Source organism: Xenopus laevis, chromosome 9_10L (genome assembly GCF_017654675.1).
Source record: "Xenopus laevis strain J_2021 chromosome 9_10L, Xenopus_laevis_v10.1, whole genome shotgun sequence".
Taxonomy (NCBI): domain Eukaryota; kingdom Metazoa; phylum Chordata; class Amphibia; order Anura; family Pipidae; genus Xenopus; species Xenopus laevis.
Genome location: NC_054387.1, coordinates 79,029,221 through 79,048,592, shown reverse-complemented (window position 1 = coordinate 79,048,592; position 19,372 = coordinate 79,029,221). Strand labels below are relative to the sequence as shown.

Below are 19,372 nucleotides of genomic sequence, written 5' to 3'. Positions count from 1 at the left end.
CAGCTATGTTCGGTATCAATTTTTAATAACTAAACTTGTATTATGGCTTGGAAGCAGCATGATAGGTCAGTGATTAGCACTTCTATTGGCTCTTGAGTTTGACTCCAGTCTGGGACAATAGCAAAGAATCTGTATGATCTTCCTGTTTTCTGCATGGGTTTCCACTCACACTCCAGCCATACATGCAGGTTAACTTTATATGAGTAATGCATAAACCTTTCTATAATACAGCTCTGCAGATTAATAAATAAATCATTATTAATCATAATCTTTTTTTTAAGATATTGTAACAGGTAAAGCAAACCAGACCCACAACACATTAAACCATATTTCATTTGAAGGTGTATGGCAGAATGGAAACAAAACTTAACAAAGGTATAAAAAGATGTCATATCAATAAAGTAAGTAACATGAGTGGGGTCCCTGCTCTAAAAAGATGATCAGTACAGAACATAAGGTGACATAAGGTGAGAGATTTTTAGAAGAAAGTTGTTGCTTTACGGTTACAGTACTCCAACCCACCTTTTATAACATAACCCCCAGTTTCCACATATAGAGGCCCATTTATCAACGTCCGAAATTTCTTATTATTATTTTGAAAACTACCGCACGGGTTTTCCCCTCTTATTTATTAATACATTTTCCCAAAAATTTCCTGTGCGGGAAAGAAAAATGAAAAATTCAGATTGTACGAATTTGCCGGATTTTTGGATTTGGACTTTTTCCATCTTCAGGGTATAAAAAAATCCCGAAAATTTCGAGGTTTTTTTCTTGTCCACTAAAAATTATGATTTTATAGTGAAAAAACCCCCACAAATTTTTCGTTTTTTGCTATTCGGACTTTAATAAATAAACCCCATAGTCTCTTGACGTGTGCACATGTACAATAAATTATATTAAACCAATTAATAGCTTGGAGCCATGCTTCATGTAGGATGTATATAGAGTTAGAACTGTATAAAAATTATTCCGGAGAGGAAGTACTGGATAATAAATATTCAGAAGAGATATTTTACCTTAACAAAAATCTAACTATGCTTTGTAATTTTTTAAAAAGACAGAATTAACAAACACTTTGCAAAACACAAAATACACTTTTTTGCCTCAAATGTGTAGCTTGCATACCCTTGAAAACAAAAACCTCTCACATCTGTCAAAATTTGGTAGGGATAGGTCACTCCATCATGAGCTTACAGAAACAAGGTAATATTCTCTAGGAACAACTTACGAAAAAGTCAGATTCATATTTCATATCTGCCACAAAAACTCATCAGAGTAATAACCCTCCTTCTCCTGGGTGTTATCCGACCATCTGCTGCTCTATTACTTATCTTTATTTTGCAACTAATTAACAGCATAATCTTCTAAATTCAGCAAGTTAATTATCATTATTGTGGTCTTTGCAGCATCATCAGTCCTCATGAAATCTTGTCTCTCCTCCCCAGAGAACATATGCAATTGAAGTAGGTAGGGATTGGGTCTGTGTAGAGGGGGGCTCATTAGGTGTTTGCTGATGAGCTTGGCATGCAGAGAGGCAGGTCAGAAGAATTCTGCTGAACACAAGGTTCCATGCCGGGCTTAACCAAGTTAATAGAGCTTTCTGAACACTTGCCAAGCTGCCCTCTGTCAGCTCTCAACAGAAGTCTCCTGCAGAAAACCTACTGGTTTCACACTACGCATAAATATAATTCACAGTTTGTCACAAAAAGTCTGTGCATGGTGAATCCCACAGGGCAGAACTTCATTTAATGTTCTCCTCATTGCTTCCCCTCCCCCGTGAGCTCTTTTAGTTAGTTTAACTAGAACACTCCGGTATCAAGTGATTGCGTTTATATATGACTATGTCGAAGTGTACATGTTTCTATGAGGGAACTGCAGGATACTGAATCATTCAGCGATTCAGGCATGCCAATACAGACGTGGCACTCCAGGGCTGTCATGGTTGCAAAGTGTTGTACAGAATACCAATTAACCTAAATAATCTGCTGAAGCTTTTACTCAATAAGAATTTAATTAACACAGAAGTCCAACCTGTAACCCTCTATCTGAAGGACCACCAAGCTGGCAATCTATATATAATAAGTGTGTGTGTGGGCAATCTATATATAATATGTGTGTGTGTGTGTGTGTGTGTGTGTGTGTGTGTGTGTGTGTGTGTGTGTGTGTGTGTGTGTGTGTGTGTGTGTGTGTGTGTGTGTGTGTGTGTGTGTGTGTGTGTGTGTGTGTGTGTGTGTGTGTGTGTGTGTGTGTGTGTGTGTGTGTGTGTGTGTGTGTGTGTGTGTGTGTGTGTGTGTGTGTGTGTGTGTGTGTACATACACACAGATTAAGGATCCCTTATCCGGAAACCCGTTATCCAGAAAGCTCCGAATTACGGAAAGGCTGTCTCCCATAGACTCTATTTTATATAAATAACCAAAATATAATTATTTCCTTTTTCAATTACAGTAGCTTGTAATTTATCCAAACTAAGATATAATGAATCCTTATTGGAAGCAGAACCAATTTATTCAGTTTATTTAATGTTTACATGACTTAAGGCATGAAGGTCCAAACTACGGAAAGATCCGTTATCCGGAAAACCCCAGGTCCCGAGCAGTCTGGATAACAGGTCCCATACATTTTTTTTAAGACAAATATTTAAATATAATTTACCCAGTGATCCCTACTGACATTCACAGCCAGTGTTTTGAGCTTTTGCCAGTGCAAAGTGCATCTGCTGGCTTGCTGCTAAAGTATACCTTGAGTTTGTAGACCTGCTCCTGTTGCAGAATACCCATGCATTCATAAAGGGACACAACACATATTTATTTGATTTATTGTGCTTTATATAAAGGAATAACTGTGGATATTATTTTTACATTATTTATCTGCACAGGTGCTGAGGGTTTTTTTTTAATGTTCCTTTTCTGCTTGGTCGTTCATTTTTAGCCTATTAGGCCACTAAAGCAGACCCAGCCATGCAGCCAGATGAAGTCTGAAATAATATATTTGGCTGGTTATTCTGAATTATTTGAGTGCTACATGTTTTCTTGTGTTTCTGTAAGTGAATATGATATAGAAAGATGGTACCAATAGTAGCACAAGTTGAACCCCTTATCTTAAGTGGGCATAGATAATGTCTGAAATCTACTGCTTCTGACTTTGTAATATTAAAGATGACCATACATGGTATTTAGCTACCAGCAACCTCTTGGACTGTGTATGTGGTCAAACAGGCAGCATATGCCCCTCTGATATCCATCAGACTGGTTTAAAATCCCATTTTCAGAATGCCAGATTGACCTATTGATCCTCTACAAACAGACTTGCATACTTGGAACTTGGCCTATTTGGCTTATGTCTCATATAAACTTTGGTTGCTTCTACTTGTGAGATCATGCTTTACTGTCTGTAAAGTATATCTAGTTGTCTTGGGTAGTAAATTAAGGGTACTTCTTTATTTTAAAATGAATTTCTCAGCAAGCACTGATGAATGATAATTATGGGGTTGCTTTAATAAGGAATAATATGGTTGCTCTGCATTATATAAATAAGTAGGAATATGCACATAACCCAGTCTCCATATTGTATTTCTAGATGTTTTGTTAAAAATGTAAAGGTAAACATAATTAAAGGAGGAAGGAAAGCATATGCACACTTCAGACAAATTCACCAATGTCTAATTGTCTCTCACTGCCCAACTCAAAGTGCTACATCTGCTTTCATGAATCACTCCTAAATGTAAAAAACTGACACACTGAAACCAACAAATAATCTCCCATTGTGTCACCCATATTTTCTTTCACATAACCATAAGCAGATGGTGATTTATATGTCTAGGAAGGCTACTCGTTATGCAACACACATCAGTATTCCAGGGGCCGCACTGTCTATCATGAAGTTTCTAGTGCCTCATGCAATACAGTACAGCAGCCTCCTCCTGCCTTCTATAGTACATTAAAGACTTTCCCTACAGTACATCACACCCCGTACATAGAATAAAAATAATTTTAGTGTGGGTTTAACTTAAAGGGCAAGGCAGCCCCAAAATAAAAGTTTACCTTATACAAGAAAACATAATTTTAAACAACTTTCCAACATACATTTATTAAAACAAATTAGTGCTTTTAAAGTTATTGTTATTTTAAAGTTATTGCTATTGAAAGCAGCATTATCTTAACTCCTGCTTGTTACTTTTTAAACAATGTTTAAAGCTAAAGTCTTAGTTCCCCAGCAAAGACAGGTCTGTTAATCAGCTGCATTGTCTTACATTGTATAAACAGTCTGAGGCATCAGAGCAGAGAATATGACAAACACTGCTTTCAATAGCAATAGTTATAAATAACTTTAAAATCATAGAAATGTTGTAATGAATGTATTTTGTAAAGTTGCTTAAAATTATGTTTTCTTTTATAAGCCAATTTTTATTTTGGGGGTTGACTTGCCCATGAATTGACTATTTAAGATGTATTTCCTGTCATATGGCATAGCCTTGATTTGCCTATATGCAAGCAGTTTTCCAAAAAGCATATGTTCAGTATATTTACCAGTTTTGCCTCAGACTGGACAGGCTGTGGGGAAGCAGGACCTGGGATCCCTGGTATAGTAGGCACCACGGTGACTGGTCTAACGAGCTGTGCGTAAAACAGAATTAGTTTTATAAACCTGTGCAGAACGGAAAAGTCTTAACATAACCGCATGCACTGCATGTAAAATAAAATGCAAAATAAAAAGGATTGTTACAAAATGTATTGCATTGCTGCAAATATATACACACAACATGCTGACAATCTGCTTGGTGACTGCAATACAACTATATTACAACTATAACATGAAGGTGACATTCTGCTGCATGCGGTACATTCAGAATGTGATCATTCACACAGGTGATTTTGCGATATTACATTGCCATAGTCGTTACTGTGGGGCAATTCCTACCAAGAACAGCGCATTTAACAGAAACTTGGAGTTGAAAGTGGTAGTAAAAATAAGTGCAGTTATGTTTCACCTACCACTGAGCAAAATTCTACAACCATTGTTCGCTCTAACTCTAACTGCAGTGTCATCTTCAAATGATAACTAATGTAAACTGGGGCTATATTGTGCTAAATATTAACACCACATTAATGTTTATTTCTGATTGAATATATTGTACAAGTTCTCAATGCAGCGCCAGTGAGATTTACTTATGCATGTTTATTACATATGGGTGAATGACAGTGGCAAGTGTCTAAACAGTTCCAAAGCCAGCTAGAAAGTCTGGCAGTTTACAATTTGCATATGGATTCAGTTTAATAATTTTCATCTTTGGGAGATAATGTGTACCAAAAAAAACAAAACAAAAAAAAAACCAAGGGATTAAAATACTATGGTGTTACGAAAATTTAATTTGCAATGGTGTACTTCCTCCAACACCCAGAAGAGGGAGTAAGTTTCCTTGTTTTTTTAATTTAAACCGTTTACAGACGCTTAGTAAAAATAGCTACAGTACTTGGTACTGTAGGATGCTGTTATGCATTTTAAAAGAAGCAGAATAAAAAGTATTTTGTGTACAGCAATTTGAAAATACTGTGTAAAATATTCCTCCAGTATTTCTGCGATGTAACTATTTATCGCATTGAGCTGCTGCAAATGGGTATGCATAAATCATCCCTAAACAGTGGAACAAATGCACAAAACCAGGGCATTGTTCTTTAAGGAAGCCAGAGTAAAAGTGCTACACCTGGGAATTCGTTTGCTAGACTAATGCTGACATCTAACACTATGTCTACATCATTCTACCTATTCTGACCCAGAAACAATTAGCAGCAAGCAAGATCATATTCTGAAACCCTAGCTCAGGGATGTCCATCCTGCGGCCATCTAGTTGTTGTGCAGATTTTTAATTCTGAGTTTGCTAATAGGCAAAGGTTACAGAGAGACACAGGGCGTTACATTTTAATAATAGAGGGTAGGCTATGCGATAGTCTACTGGCTTCTAGGGGTAAACGAGAGAACGCCTGTTAATAAAACAGATATTTTTTATAATGTACTGTAATGGAATTTAAATCAGGGAGCAGGTTGTTGGAGTAAAGTTAATTGAATTTCCAATGGACTGCAAGATCAATTGGCAAAGGGTTCTGATATTTTGGTTTTCCAAGCAGGAAAGGTATGCATTAAATACATGCTAACCTCAAATGTTGTAATCCAGTAAACTGGGTAAAATCGTAAACCAGCTTGATAAAAGTGTGAGGTTAAGGGAACACTTTGGGGGCTATTTATCAAGGTCCGAATTTATCTCGGCTTTATATCGACTGCTACAAACTCATCTCAGCCTAAGGTTTTTAACACTTATTTATTATTACATTATCCCGAAAATTACCTTTGCGAGAAAAGCTCTGATTTTCACGATTTTTTCATGAATTTTCCCCGAAAACTCAGGAAATTGCATGAAACCCCAGACACAACCAAAAATCAATGGGACAGTTCCCATTGATTTTTATGCAACCTCGACAGGTTTGAGATGCCGAAAAAAATTGAGATTTGTGCCATATTTTAGAGCTTCCTGGATAACAGGTTTCCTAATAATAGATCCCATACATGAATCATTATCAATTCTGTGTTTTAATGTGTTAGTTGTGTTAGGCTATTTTAAAATACATATATCTAGTTCTGTTGTTTTGTCTGCACATATAAGTGCTTGTGCCTGGGGGTATCAATGAACGCCTTAATGGACCGGCATGACAGTGTCCTTAAAATCTCTCGACAGCAGAAATTGAAATATAATAAATTAAATACTATAAACATGGGTCACTGATGTTGCACTGAGCCATAAAGCAAAATAAGACTAAACTCCTATGCTACATTTTTCAAAACTAAGACAAATTGTCCCCATTACAGTACTTAATACAACACAAGGTACAAATAGCTCGAATGTTGTACAAAGTAGTGTTGATGGATAGTTAAATGAACAGATTTTAATGTATTAACAAACAAAAATCAGTCTCTTTGGGGGAAAAAAGAACTGGAAAACATCAATGTTAGTCTGTGATGAACAACAGAAATGAAATGGCATACACTGAAGACTGGTTGATCAGCACAATAACACTACTAGGAATATGGAATATTCACACACATACAAACTTACTGGGACTGAAGCAGGTATGTGTACATTGGAATTTGTGATTGAGGCAGGAATAGCAACAGGCATGGTTTGTCCATTAGGAAGATGTAACAATAGAGGAAAAGGAGCTGGAACTGGTCTGAGGATAGAAAAAAAGCAGGGATGCTAACCTTTAAAACAAGACCACAGACTTCGCACATCCAGAAAGTGATCAAATATACGTTTCCTTTCAAAAAATGAATCTATGTCACAGCCAGCACACATAAAGCTAGAATTGTAACCTTTTGAAAGAAAATCTTGTTTTTTGTTGAAAAATCTAGTATAACATATCATTGTACTGTTACATATTTGTTATAGAACAACAGATTTATCAAAGGTTGAATTTCAAATTAATGTGAATTTTTTTTTTACTCTAATAAATTCGAATATACCGGTACTCAAAATTGGAATGGGAGGTTATTTAAGAAAAAATTCAATAGTCTGATCGAATAGTACAGACCCAAAAATTCTAATCAAATTCAAATTCAGTTTCCCCTATGAAAAAAAACTCTAATGTCAGGAAGGCAATTAACATATTCAAATGGTTGAAAGGATCTCTGCCATTGACTAGTAAATGAAGGTTTTAGTTGGCGAATATTTGAATTAGAACTGTTTCTATGGTTCAAGTGTGAAAAATCTCACATTAAAATTTACATTACATATACACAATGTGTGAATTTTAACACCAAAAAAATATTCGAAAATTTGAATTTACTATTCAACCCTTAATAAATCTCTAAAAATGTATGGCCCAAATAGAAACGTGTTAGAACTCCTACAGCTCCTTAAACTACATGCCTGCCATATCAGGGAGCAGAAATACAGTACAACTCAGAGTGCTCGATAACGGACAGTACTTCATCTCACCTGTTTTTCTTGGAGAAAAATCTATTTAATTAACTGCCATAAATAGCCTTTCAGGCAAACAAGTATTAGTATTTTAAATAACACACTTTGGTGTACACTCTATCAATAAATGTTAGGCACACCTGCAAGTAGCACATATATAACAGACCTGTAGACTGATCTCGTCCATATTTCCATGAAATCTACCAATGAGATCAGTTCTGTGAGCAGTTACTTTGTGATTAATTTTGAACCTTACTTCACATCCAAAATGATCTATTTATTAATAGGAAAATTGTTAATAGGAAAGTTATGTTTTTTGTTGTATTAGGACACAGGACTGTTATGCCACTTTCTATGGCTTGCTTGGTTAGTATACAATCTTTATTCAAGAAAGACATACTTCCTGGCACGAGAATGGCCAGGACTTGTCACATGCATGTTGGGTGTGATGTGTGACTAATACACATCTGCAGTAGTACTCAATATCCTAGGCCCTGCACACTTGGTAACCCAGCTGCCCCCCATCCCCTTATATGGATGCTGCCCTAAACATGGGTGCTTTTAATCTCTATGGTATATACATTCATTAGCAACATTTATATAATAAAATATTTATAAATGCACGCATCTGTGTTTGCATGTGTCACTTATTCTGGGATATATAACAAAAAGCTGAGCAGTTGAAAACTTGTCTTTTACAACCAAAGTAAATATTTCAATTCTCTTTTGGCATAAACATACAGTCTGTTTTATAATTTGATTTGCTGAAGAAGCACAAAAAAAGGGTCTTATTTTACACAGGATGTTATAAAAGCAATGCTGTGTGTTTTGCTAGTTTCCTCTCGCAGACCCATCTTTCCTTTGGGAGAATCAGAGGTTTTCCAGCATTTATTCCACATTTCTATTACAGGCTATCCTCATTTCTCTAGCCTGCTACAGACATCTTACAAGTCTGCTTATTTAGTTTTATTTTTAACTTTTGTTCTTTTATTCATGTTAGTCTGTCGTGCCAAGGGCTGCAAAAAGACCATTAGTAACTGGTGATTCCCAAAGCTCTGCAATTTTGAAAGGGCTCCCGGTATTCTTAGCTGGCAACCACTGACCTAAATCATATTCTACATAATAGTGCACAAAGTCTGACTTTGGTTACAAACCATTATTGTAAAACCTGCTGGGTACCACAGAGTTACACATGGCTTGGGTAGTTTGTATTGTAATTACAAAGCAACACTATGGTATACTTACGCTATTGGTCTGTTAGCGGGAGGGGCTTGCGTGATTACAGTGCTGGATGTTGGTGAAGGTATTGCTGGTTGAATAATGACACTTGAATCTGTATTTGTAAGCAGCACATTAGGAACCTGAAGAGACGCAGGGCGTACAATGGTAGATATTGGTTGTGCGGCGGGCAATGGCACTTCCTACAAAATTAAATAAGTCTGTTAATATGGCCCCATATGTATTTCTAATAACACAATCTTAATATTTGATACTTGCAAAACAGCAGGAGATACTTGATTAGAAGATAGGAATTTAAAAGACAAACTTTCACTCATGAAAATATTTTTGAGATCATTCTGAAAGCTTGCTTATCATTTAAGGCTTATGGTACTCAGGGAGTTTTGTCTTCCACTGGCCTCTGGCAGAGAACAAAAGTGGATAAAAAAAAAAACACCCCCTCAACCTGACCCGAATATAGCAGAATTGAAGGCACCATGTGTGCTGCAAATAGGGCAGTGACATCTGCCTGTAACTGCACTGTGCACTGTGCTTGTCATTCAGTATCATTCCGAGTGATGACAGGTAGAGAGGTGCATTTTGTCTGAGGTTAATTTTCCTGGTACACAGATACCCAAAAAGCCCCCCCAATAAATTGATGCACCAAATCCACTATTTTAGGATTCGGCCAAATCCTTTGTTAAGATTCAGCCGAATCCCGAACTGAATCCAAACCCTAATTTGCATATGTAAATTAAGGTAACAGTAAAAAAAATTGATTTCCTTGTTTGTGTGAAGTCACATGATTTTTTGGATTAGGTTTGGCCAAGCATTTGGATTCAGTGCATCCCCACTGTCTATTGCATCTTACAGCAGTCCCTATGGCATTTGCCAGTATCTTAAAATTGCCACTTTGGGACTGGTAGTGGCGAACAAAGTGTCCTGTGGGCCCAAGTCTGACACAAGGCACAGACCACAGAAATATATGAAGATGTTTACTTTACCATTTTGTCAAATGATAGGGACAAGATAACCAGAAAGAAACATATTTTTGAACTTATTTTGCGATAACATTAAGCTTGGCTTGAAGTAGCGTGTGGCAGTAAAACATGAAGAGAAGGGTTAAGGATGCATATAAAACTTCAGTACATATAAGGTGCTACTAAATTTCAAATGTGATTCAGAAAACACCCAGCTGGAGGTTGAGAAATAGACTAAATATGAATTTGTTGTTGCATTGTACATTCCTTTAATGCCAGAAATGACACAGATGGCAATCAACACAGATACATGGAGAACGGCATATTGTAAATAATGAAGAACGTTAACATATTTTGCACAAAACAAAAAAGTTCAGCTCTGAACCCCTACCGGAGTCTGTTATTTTATTATATATTTCTCATTCTACTGCTCTGAGATTATTTACTTTTAAAGCCGTTTCATACACAATAAAGAGGATATAAACCCAAAAATAAAATGTTGTTTAATGTAATTTCATTCTACGCAACTTTTGACTAAACATGCATTAAATATTTTAAGTGGTTTTTAAAGTTACTTGTCTGTCTTTTTATGCACTGCTGGTTCTGTCTCTTGAAAAATTTGTAAAAATCAGCATGCTTCTTCACAGGGCTGTTAATTAGCTGGACAGAAGCAGAAATGTAATACATTTTATTACCAGTGAAAATATGTAATTAATGAATATTAGAAAAGTTGCTTAGAATAACATTTACATCAAACTGATTTTCAGACACATTCACACCTTTTCATCACTTGTGGTAGACTCTGGGTGAGGTAATGGACTGTCTTGATGCGTTGTTTCTACGATAACCGGCTCCTCAATTTTGCTCCGTATAACCGGTGTTACAAGAGGAGACAAATCTAAGGGCAGCTGAAATAAAATTACAAGAACATTTGTTGATTTGTTAAAGAAACCCAAAATATAAATACATTTCAGACTCATTTTTTTGTGTAGCATCCTAAGTCGACAAAAACAAGAAATTCTGTGCATTTCATCATTTGTGCATTTTAAAATGGGCTGTTAACGCTGCATCAAAATCAGATTTTAGTAGTGATTTCATCCAGCTGAATTTTTACCAATTAAAATGTCTTAGGATCAAGTTAAAAAAAAAACAAGTGTTTGATAGATATTGTAGCACAAATACTATTTATTTAAGAGATATATTTTATAAGTATGAGATGCAGTTGATTGTGTACACAGAAAATGGTGTCTGCATATTTCTGTTTACACACACACACATTCAGTTTATTTAAACAAATGTATGTATTTAAGAAATAGCTGAGCACTTTACAGCACAATGACTAGTTCAATATCAATTAAATGCCATTGTAACACATTTAGGGGGTTATTTATTAAAGGTCAAGTTGTGTTTTTCCTAAAAAGTTTTTCAAGGGCAGTTCCCCTATAAACTCAAATGTTTTGGAATAAAAGAAATACTTGAATGTTTCAAGATTTATTGTGCCCCAAATCCGAAAATACTCCAGCTAAAACCTGTCGATGTCATGTAGAAGTCAATGGCAGATGTCCCTTGAATCATATGAAGAGGTTTTTTTGCCTTCATAATTAACGGTGGTTTATGCTCAAAACTGGAGGTATTCATGGGTTTTACCCTATACAGTAACTCGATAAATTTGAGGTATTTGAGTTTTTTCTCCCGAATGCATTCAATTGAGTTTTTTCATAAATAAGCAAACATTCGAGTTGAGCGTTTATTATAAACTAAGATGTATTTTTAAAATGTGTATCTTTTCTAATAACTATATTTAGTAACTTATAATACAGCATGTATGAATCCATCCTATTTGGAAGAAAACCAAATACACCACAAATACTTGTCTGAATACAAGGTCGCCCATTCCCATTAGAAGAAAAGAGGTTCCGACTAAATATTCGGAAGGGGTTTTTTACAGTGAGAGCTGTGAAGATGTGGAATTCTCTCCCTGAATCAGTTGTAAAGGCTGATACATTAGATAGCTTTAAGAAGGGGTTGGATAGCTTTTTTTTTGCAAATGAGGGAATACAGGGTTATGGGAGATAGCTCATAGTACAAGTTGATCCAGGGACTAGTCCGTTTGCCATTTTGGCGTCAGGAAGGAATTTTTCCCCCTCTGAGGCAAATTGGAGAGGCTTCAGATGGGTTTTTTGCCTTCATCTGGATCAACTAGCAGTTAGGCAGATAAAAAAATAAATAAATAAAAGGTGAACTTGATGGACATCTGTCTTTTTTCAACCTTACTTATTTACTATGTTACCTAATCCAAATTCTAATTTGAAAATACAAAACGGTGTATAAAATTGAGAGATAAAACTGCATAATTTGTGAAAGAGACTTTTTCACCATCAGCTGTTCACAGTCAAATGGAGATTGATTTATAAACTGTTATTAATTTATTATGAGCAGCAGAGATGCATGCCACATGTTTAAAACAACATTTTTAAAACAATTTGCAGCAACAATGGAAAAATAATTGTCTAAATCCCACATGGGATTTGCATTAGTGCGTCAGAATGTGAACGTGTCAATTTTTTTTAAACTTTCCTGGATAAGGAAAATTTTCTGGACAGTCATGAAAGTTTTCCTAAATCTATAAGCAGTTCAAAATTCTGGGTATCCTTCAGGATTTTTATCTTCCATAAATCAGCTCCATGAGTTTTGATCCAGTTTGGCTGACTATTAAGCATTCAGATAAATCTATTTCTTTCCAAGAAATGATGGAATTTGACTAAATTCTATATTTGGTGTCATCCCTACTTGTTAAACCATCAACACATTTAAGCTACTGTGTGAAGTATTTACAATGTGCATCTTTTATAGCTTTTTGGAAGAGCAATGGTTTCAATAACTTATTACAAAAAAATAGTTTTGAATATTTAACTTAATCTTGGGCTGATTCATTATTGTAAGCTGGGTTCAGCCAATGCAAAGAAAACCTGGAAAGCTTTTTTTTTATTATTATTATTATTATTATTATTATTTTTTGAAAAAACATTTATGTAAAAAAACGCCAGTGAGAATTAGATCTCTCTCATGGTTTCTAACTTTGTTCAATTGTTGGTTTCTAACTTTGTACAATTGTTTATAAATGAGCCCTTCAGCTGATATTTACATATATGTAATTGTACGAGAGCAGAATTTCTATATAACCTACCTTCTTTATGTCATAATCAGAGGCCTTTTTGAAGTCAGTTTCAAATGGACTTGCTAGTTCATTAAACAAACCAACTTCTTCACAATTCTTTAAAAAACGAGTCGGCGTTGGTGTTTGATCTAAGTGACAAAAAATTTGCAGAACATATGATGAGAAACTATTTTTTGCATGCTGTTATTTATATTCTCAGCCTTCCTAAATTGCCATGCATTTTGCATAATGACCCTACAGAACTACAGGACCATTGAAAGATGGCTGAAAAGTTCTAATAAAATGTATGATATAATGTAGAACCCCCGTTTTACATTTTCCAGGGGACCAGAAAAAAATGGTGTAAAATCCAGGAAAATGTTAAATGGATGAAAAGTTCTAATAAAATGTATGAAAATACAGTAATTACATAAATAATAACGTCAACTATAAACTAGTATAAAAAAATACTATTGCATATCACATAGATTCAGTATATCTTGTTATAGCAATGCTGTTCTAAATAATAGAAAAACCCCTAATGTGAAGGAACTCAGGGTCCAATATTGCAGATAATTCATTCCATACCTTAATACTTTTTCATAATAAGAAGCTATCAAATTCTCTATGCCAGCTCATGGAATTTTTAATAACACTGACCAGCTTTCTTACTTAATGTTTAAAGATTGTTATGTAATTAAACCTGGGAAGTGAAGACAACAAACAGATGTGTGCAATTCTGTTTACTCCAATACACAGATGGCCAAGCAACATTACTTTAGCAAGATTAAACAACAAAATGAAAAAAGAAGTGTTGTGGTGTACCTGTAGCAAAGAAAGTATATTTAAATTATTATTAGCTGTGTTGGTCCTTGTCCGAATATGTTTGTTTTCCAAGCATTTGAATAGTATCTACACACTTTGGGCCTATTTAGCAAACTGTGCAAAATATTTTATACCTAAAAAGGGTGTAAAAAGTGGTGGCGATATTTATCACACTGGGTTATTACCTTTACTCATCACCATTTTAAAATAAGCATTCAGAACCCATTACAAAGATACGAGTGTTGATTTATATGAAGGTATGTACAGGTATGGGACCTGTTATCCAGAATGCTTGGGACCTGGGGTTATCCTGAACGTATATCATAATTTGGATCTTCATTCCTTAAGTCTACTAGTAAATAAATAAGCCCAATAAGCTGGTTTTGTTTCCAATAAGGATTAATTACATATTTGTTTGGATCAAGTACAAGGTACTCTTTTAGTATTACAGAGAAAAAATAAATAATTTTTAAAATTTTTGATTATTTGGATAAAATTGAGTCTATGAGAGACAGCTTTTCTGTGATTCTGAGCATTCTGGATAACAGGTTTCTGGATAAGAGATCCCACACTTTATTTAAATCTATTTAGATTTAATCTGAGAACAAGTTTAGGGAAAGAAGAAATTCTTGAGTAAAAAGTGATTTAAAAAGCAGTGTAATTTTTATACCAGAATACACTCCACTTCACATCCAGTACACAGCTTGATAAATACATAGGGGGTTATTTATCAAAATCCAAAAATATCTCATTATTTTCTGAAAACTACTCCCCATTATTTATCAATACATTTTTCTGAAAATTTACTGTGCGGGAAAAAACGTGAAAAAATTGCGGAAATTTCGAATTGTATGAATTTTTCGGATTTGACGCCCGAAAACCACGAAATCGTCGGATTATTGCATGCAACCCAGCAAAATCAGTATATCTTCGTGACTTCTCCCATTGACTTTTACATGAACTCTAAGTTGGAGTACTTTGTTATTCTGACTTTTAGCACCCTCTGGGTTTAATAAATTCAGGAAAAAAAAGAATTCCAGTAAAAATTTGGATATTATAGTAAAAAAAATAAAAAAAAACTTGAATTTTTCGATTTTTTGCCATTTGGACTGCCATTTGGACTTAAATAACCCCCATAGTGTAGCAAAACTGCATTTTTTTTTTACAATGCTTGTTAAATATGCCTCTTTGCGATAAAAGGAAAGGTTTTGTAGAAGCGAGAGAGAAAAAGAGAGCAATGTGCGGACAAGGGGAAAATACAGATAGAGGAGTCAGAAGGTCAAAATTATTATAAAAAATGGAAAAATGAGGGGGAAGAATATTAAGAGGGAACAGACAGGCGAAGCAAAATCCCTATTTTCCATCACTTAAAGAAATAAAAATTTCTGTTGTTGTAATGTAAACCTTATCAATTTTATTTCCTGTGCAAAAATACTAAGTACTTGAGTTGATATCAACAGCTTCTATTCATGTTCACTAACCTGCAACTATTACACTGTCATTCCGAGCAGGTCCAAACTTAAGTGTCATCTCATGTTTATGCTTATGTACAGCCAAATGGTCCTCATTAGTAAACCTCTGTGGGTAAAAATACAATTATTATAAGCTTTTTCATTTTTGTTAAGTTATTTTTCAGTAGTTAATGTCCATATTAAAAAAAACGACAACTAATCAAATGGAACTGGTCACAGATAACATTTTTCAAGTGCATATACTACTATAAGAACAAAGCTATTGTTTTTAAGTCATATACATCATACAAGTTACACAGGCTAATGCTACAGCACTGCCTATGTTAACTATAAATTTGTGTTTGGGAGACACAGAAAATGCTTGAATCATTACGAGGTAGATTGAAGATTACACAGAAATACAGTTTTAAGGAAGGAATACACCTTATATCAATTTCAAAATTCATATAACATGCATAGTTCTGCTGTGTGAGTTGATTTATAACTACACTATAAAATTTTGGAAACAGCTAAATACGATATAGTCTTGTTTTGATGAGTGTATAAATACCTGGCCACATCCGGGGGCAGTGCATACAAAAGGTTTGTCATCACTCATATTCCTCAGGTCCTTGTATTGCCTATAAGTACAGAAAGAGAATTTAGATAATCTATACTCTGTGCATGTTAGGTGAATAAACAAACTGATAAAGCGCAACATTTCCTAACAAAATAATTGTCTCCAACTTATTCACCCCATTGCTTCAGTTATACGTTCTCTATTGAAATACCACACTCATTTCCTTTTACTTCCAGTTATTGTCTCAGTACACTACTGTAATATTTCCTTTCTTCTCTATACATCTTTATCTTCCATTGCCTTCCTCCAATCTCTGTTGTAAATCTTCAGATCCCTTTAGCCTTAATGCCTAGCCTCCTCTGGGACAAAGATGTAACAAAGCTCCTAAACTGGTGCTTAGAATAAAAAAAATAATTAATTAATAGAAATGGTTTAAAGCCTTTATATCCCATTTAATGAAGGCTCTATGCTCTTTTTTAGTGCAGGGTGGATTAAATACCTTCCTTATAGGGCCAAACACAAACAATGCTTTGCAGGCACTCCTGCTGTTTGATTATAGTGTAATGTCGGCAAGTCTGCAGTTCCCAAAAATGTCCCTATGTTATAACAACATCTGCAGTCTAATTCCTGATAAAAGGGGAGATTAGTGTGTCTAGTGGGCTTACCATCATTACACTGTAACCAAACAGCAGGAGGACCAACACTGCATTGTTTATACATTTGTTGCTTTGAGCAATGCAGTTAATCCCTCCAGTCATGAATTCAAAAAAATATCTATGGAGCTGCACACAGACCACCAGAAATTATTGTTAGATCTGCAATGAAGCTTTGGGTCCTAGAACTGAGAAAATTCAAGGCAAAGCTAAATGATAAGTTACACACAGCTTTCTGCAAGACTTATAAGCCTTTAAGCATTACAAAATTGTACTAATAAACGTATTTGCATTGGTCATGTAGGTATTCAGAGTTACATACTTCTTACCACTTCATTAAAGTGTGTCTGACACATGCATTGCACATCTTTACTGTTTGGAAAACTTGCCATGACATAAAATTAACATTACATAAAAACGGCATCTTACAAAATAGAGCTTTTTGCCTTAAATGCGCATAAATCAGATGAAAACAGAGTGATTCTAGTCAAAGCCATATTATTTGCATAAAGATCCTGAGAAGTTGTTTTAGCAAAATCAAATAATTGGGCTGGGGCTGTATTTTGAGTCTGGTGCTGTTACTAACACACACCAGGACTTAAAGGAACAGTGACATCAAAAAATAAAAGTGTTTTAAAGTAATAAAAATATAATGCAGTGTTGACCTGCACTGGTAAAACTGCTGTGTTTGCCTCAGAAACACTACTATTGTTTATTAAAAAATAAGCTGTTGTGTAGCAATAGGTGCAATTCCAAGCAATGTAGTGTGGATTAGCACTTCTTTCTACACTAGCAATAGGTGCAGCCATTCAAAGGAAAAAAAGGCTCAAGTTACACAGCAGATAGCAGATAAGCTCTGTAGAACATAATGTTATCTGTTATCCACTATTTAACCTGTGCCATATAGCCTTTTTTCAATTTCTGCCATTGCTACACAGCAGCTTGTTTATATGAACTACAGTAGTGTTTCTGAAGCAGACCAGTTTTACCAATGCAGGGCAACACTACATATTATTATTGTTATTGTTCCTTTAAGCAACGGATAGTGATACAGTGGAGTATACTAGGGTCGAAAATATACTGTTCTGCTTGTTTTTGTCTCGATAAGTGATGAGTAACATAAAAATTATACTATAAAGACAAATAAATGAAGCTTAATAACTTAAAAAAAAAAAAAAAAAATATATATATATATATATATATATATATATATAATTATTTTTTTTCTCATGATTTATTCTGTGCTTTGGCTAAAGGAGGATAAGGATAATCGTAATGAAAGGGTTTCACCCATTGTTTGTACATAAGAGTACTTGCACATATAAACACATACCTATCTCCTGTGCTTCGGTGTGGGGTACATATAATAAACATAGAACTGTAAAGTAGAATTAATTTCTGTTCTAACTCAAGCTACATCTAGCTCCTTGCTGACAGATATTATGAGCTCTGCCTGGAATTGTCATGCTTCATTTGAACCCAGGGCATTTATTTACTTATCTTTTGGGTGGAGAAGCATGACTTTTGGTAAAAGTGTTAAAAATCCAATTGCAGAATATTTGTGAGCTCCCCTTTTCATTATCAGATGCTTGTCTAAAGATTACCTAGCAGGGATCAGCTTAGTTTTGGCACAACTGATGTAGCTGTACAAACCCCCAACAGTCTATTCAGCAAGGGCCTGTTATGCTTTGCAGAGAATTTGTGTACAACCCATTATGGAAAGCAGAATCTACCACTTCACAATAGAACAAGGTGAAGGACATGCTGCATTACACTTTAAACCTAAGGGGGTGGGGAACTGGTCCCAGAAAGCTCATAGAAAAAAAATTATATTTACTCCTGGAAGTTCACAGTGTTTGGCATGAGCTTATACATAACCTCAACATCCACTATGAACATTAGTTGCTACAGTTCTCAGCAGTATCAAAGAAATGCGAGATACAAATGTATCTAACAGTTACTCTGTGACAAGCTCAGAAAGCTGGAAAAGTAGGGGTTTCAGCTGCTGAGAAATGTATCAACTAATACATTGAATTGTAACAAGTTAGAATTCAGCCACCTGGATTACTTGGCTGCTCCTATTGTTAATTTTTAAATGAACAAAACCTTGTTAAAGAACAAGGCCCTGAAACAAGATTTTCATTTTTTATGAATCAAATAGTCTTGTGGAAGCTTTCAGCAACACAGAACAACAACTGAAATGTCAACTGTCCTGAGAAGCAGTAGATGGGTATAATGAAACATATGTGGGCTTAAAAATTAGAATTAAAAAAAACGGTAGAAGATTGAAAGCAGCAGAAAAAAGTAATTATTAGTGGTGTTCTATTTAAAAAAAGGTAGATTTGTAAAGGTGAGATGTCCCTTTAAGCAACTCTGGTATTTGCTTTGAACTGGTGCTAAGTTGTTGTATTGCTAAAAGTTGAATTTTTACCCAAGCTCTGGTTTCTGAAACTTGCAGTATTTGCCTGTATTTTGCACATCTTTACGTCCTACTGTTAACAATATGCCCAGCTGATAAAAACAAGCTGTGATCTAAATG

At 35.0% G+C, this 19,372-nt stretch overlaps 1 protein-coding gene across 4 annotated transcripts in view; it reads right to left on the bottom strand.

Moving 5' to 3' along the window:
- The window catches only part of atf2.L (activating transcription factor 2 L homeolog), a 59,210-nt gene that overhangs the window by 33,736 nt on the left and 6,102 nt on the right, over positions 1–19,372 (bottom strand). For 3 of the 4 annotated variants that reach the window (XM_018235939.2, XM_018235940.1, XM_041576055.1), the window contains exons 2-8: positions 16,172–16,241; positions 15,631–15,727; positions 13,355–13,473; positions 10,947–11,075; positions 9,215–9,390; positions 7,106–7,220; positions 4,527–4,613 (exon numbers count right to left, since the gene is read on the bottom strand). In XM_018235939.2, coding sequence (XP_018091428.1) covers positions 4,527–4,613; positions 7,106–7,220; positions 9,215–9,390; positions 10,947–11,075; positions 13,355–13,473; positions 15,631–15,727; positions 16,172–16,219 — 771 coding nt within the window. In that variant the 5' untranslated portion in view covers positions 16,220–16,241. Of the gene's footprint in view, positions 1–4,526; positions 4,614–7,105; positions 7,221–9,214; positions 9,391–10,946; positions 11,076–13,354; positions 13,474–15,630; positions 15,728–16,171; positions 16,242–16,355; positions 16,406–19,372 lie in introns of those variants that run through there. The other variant, XM_041576054.1, reaches the window with a different exon arrangement.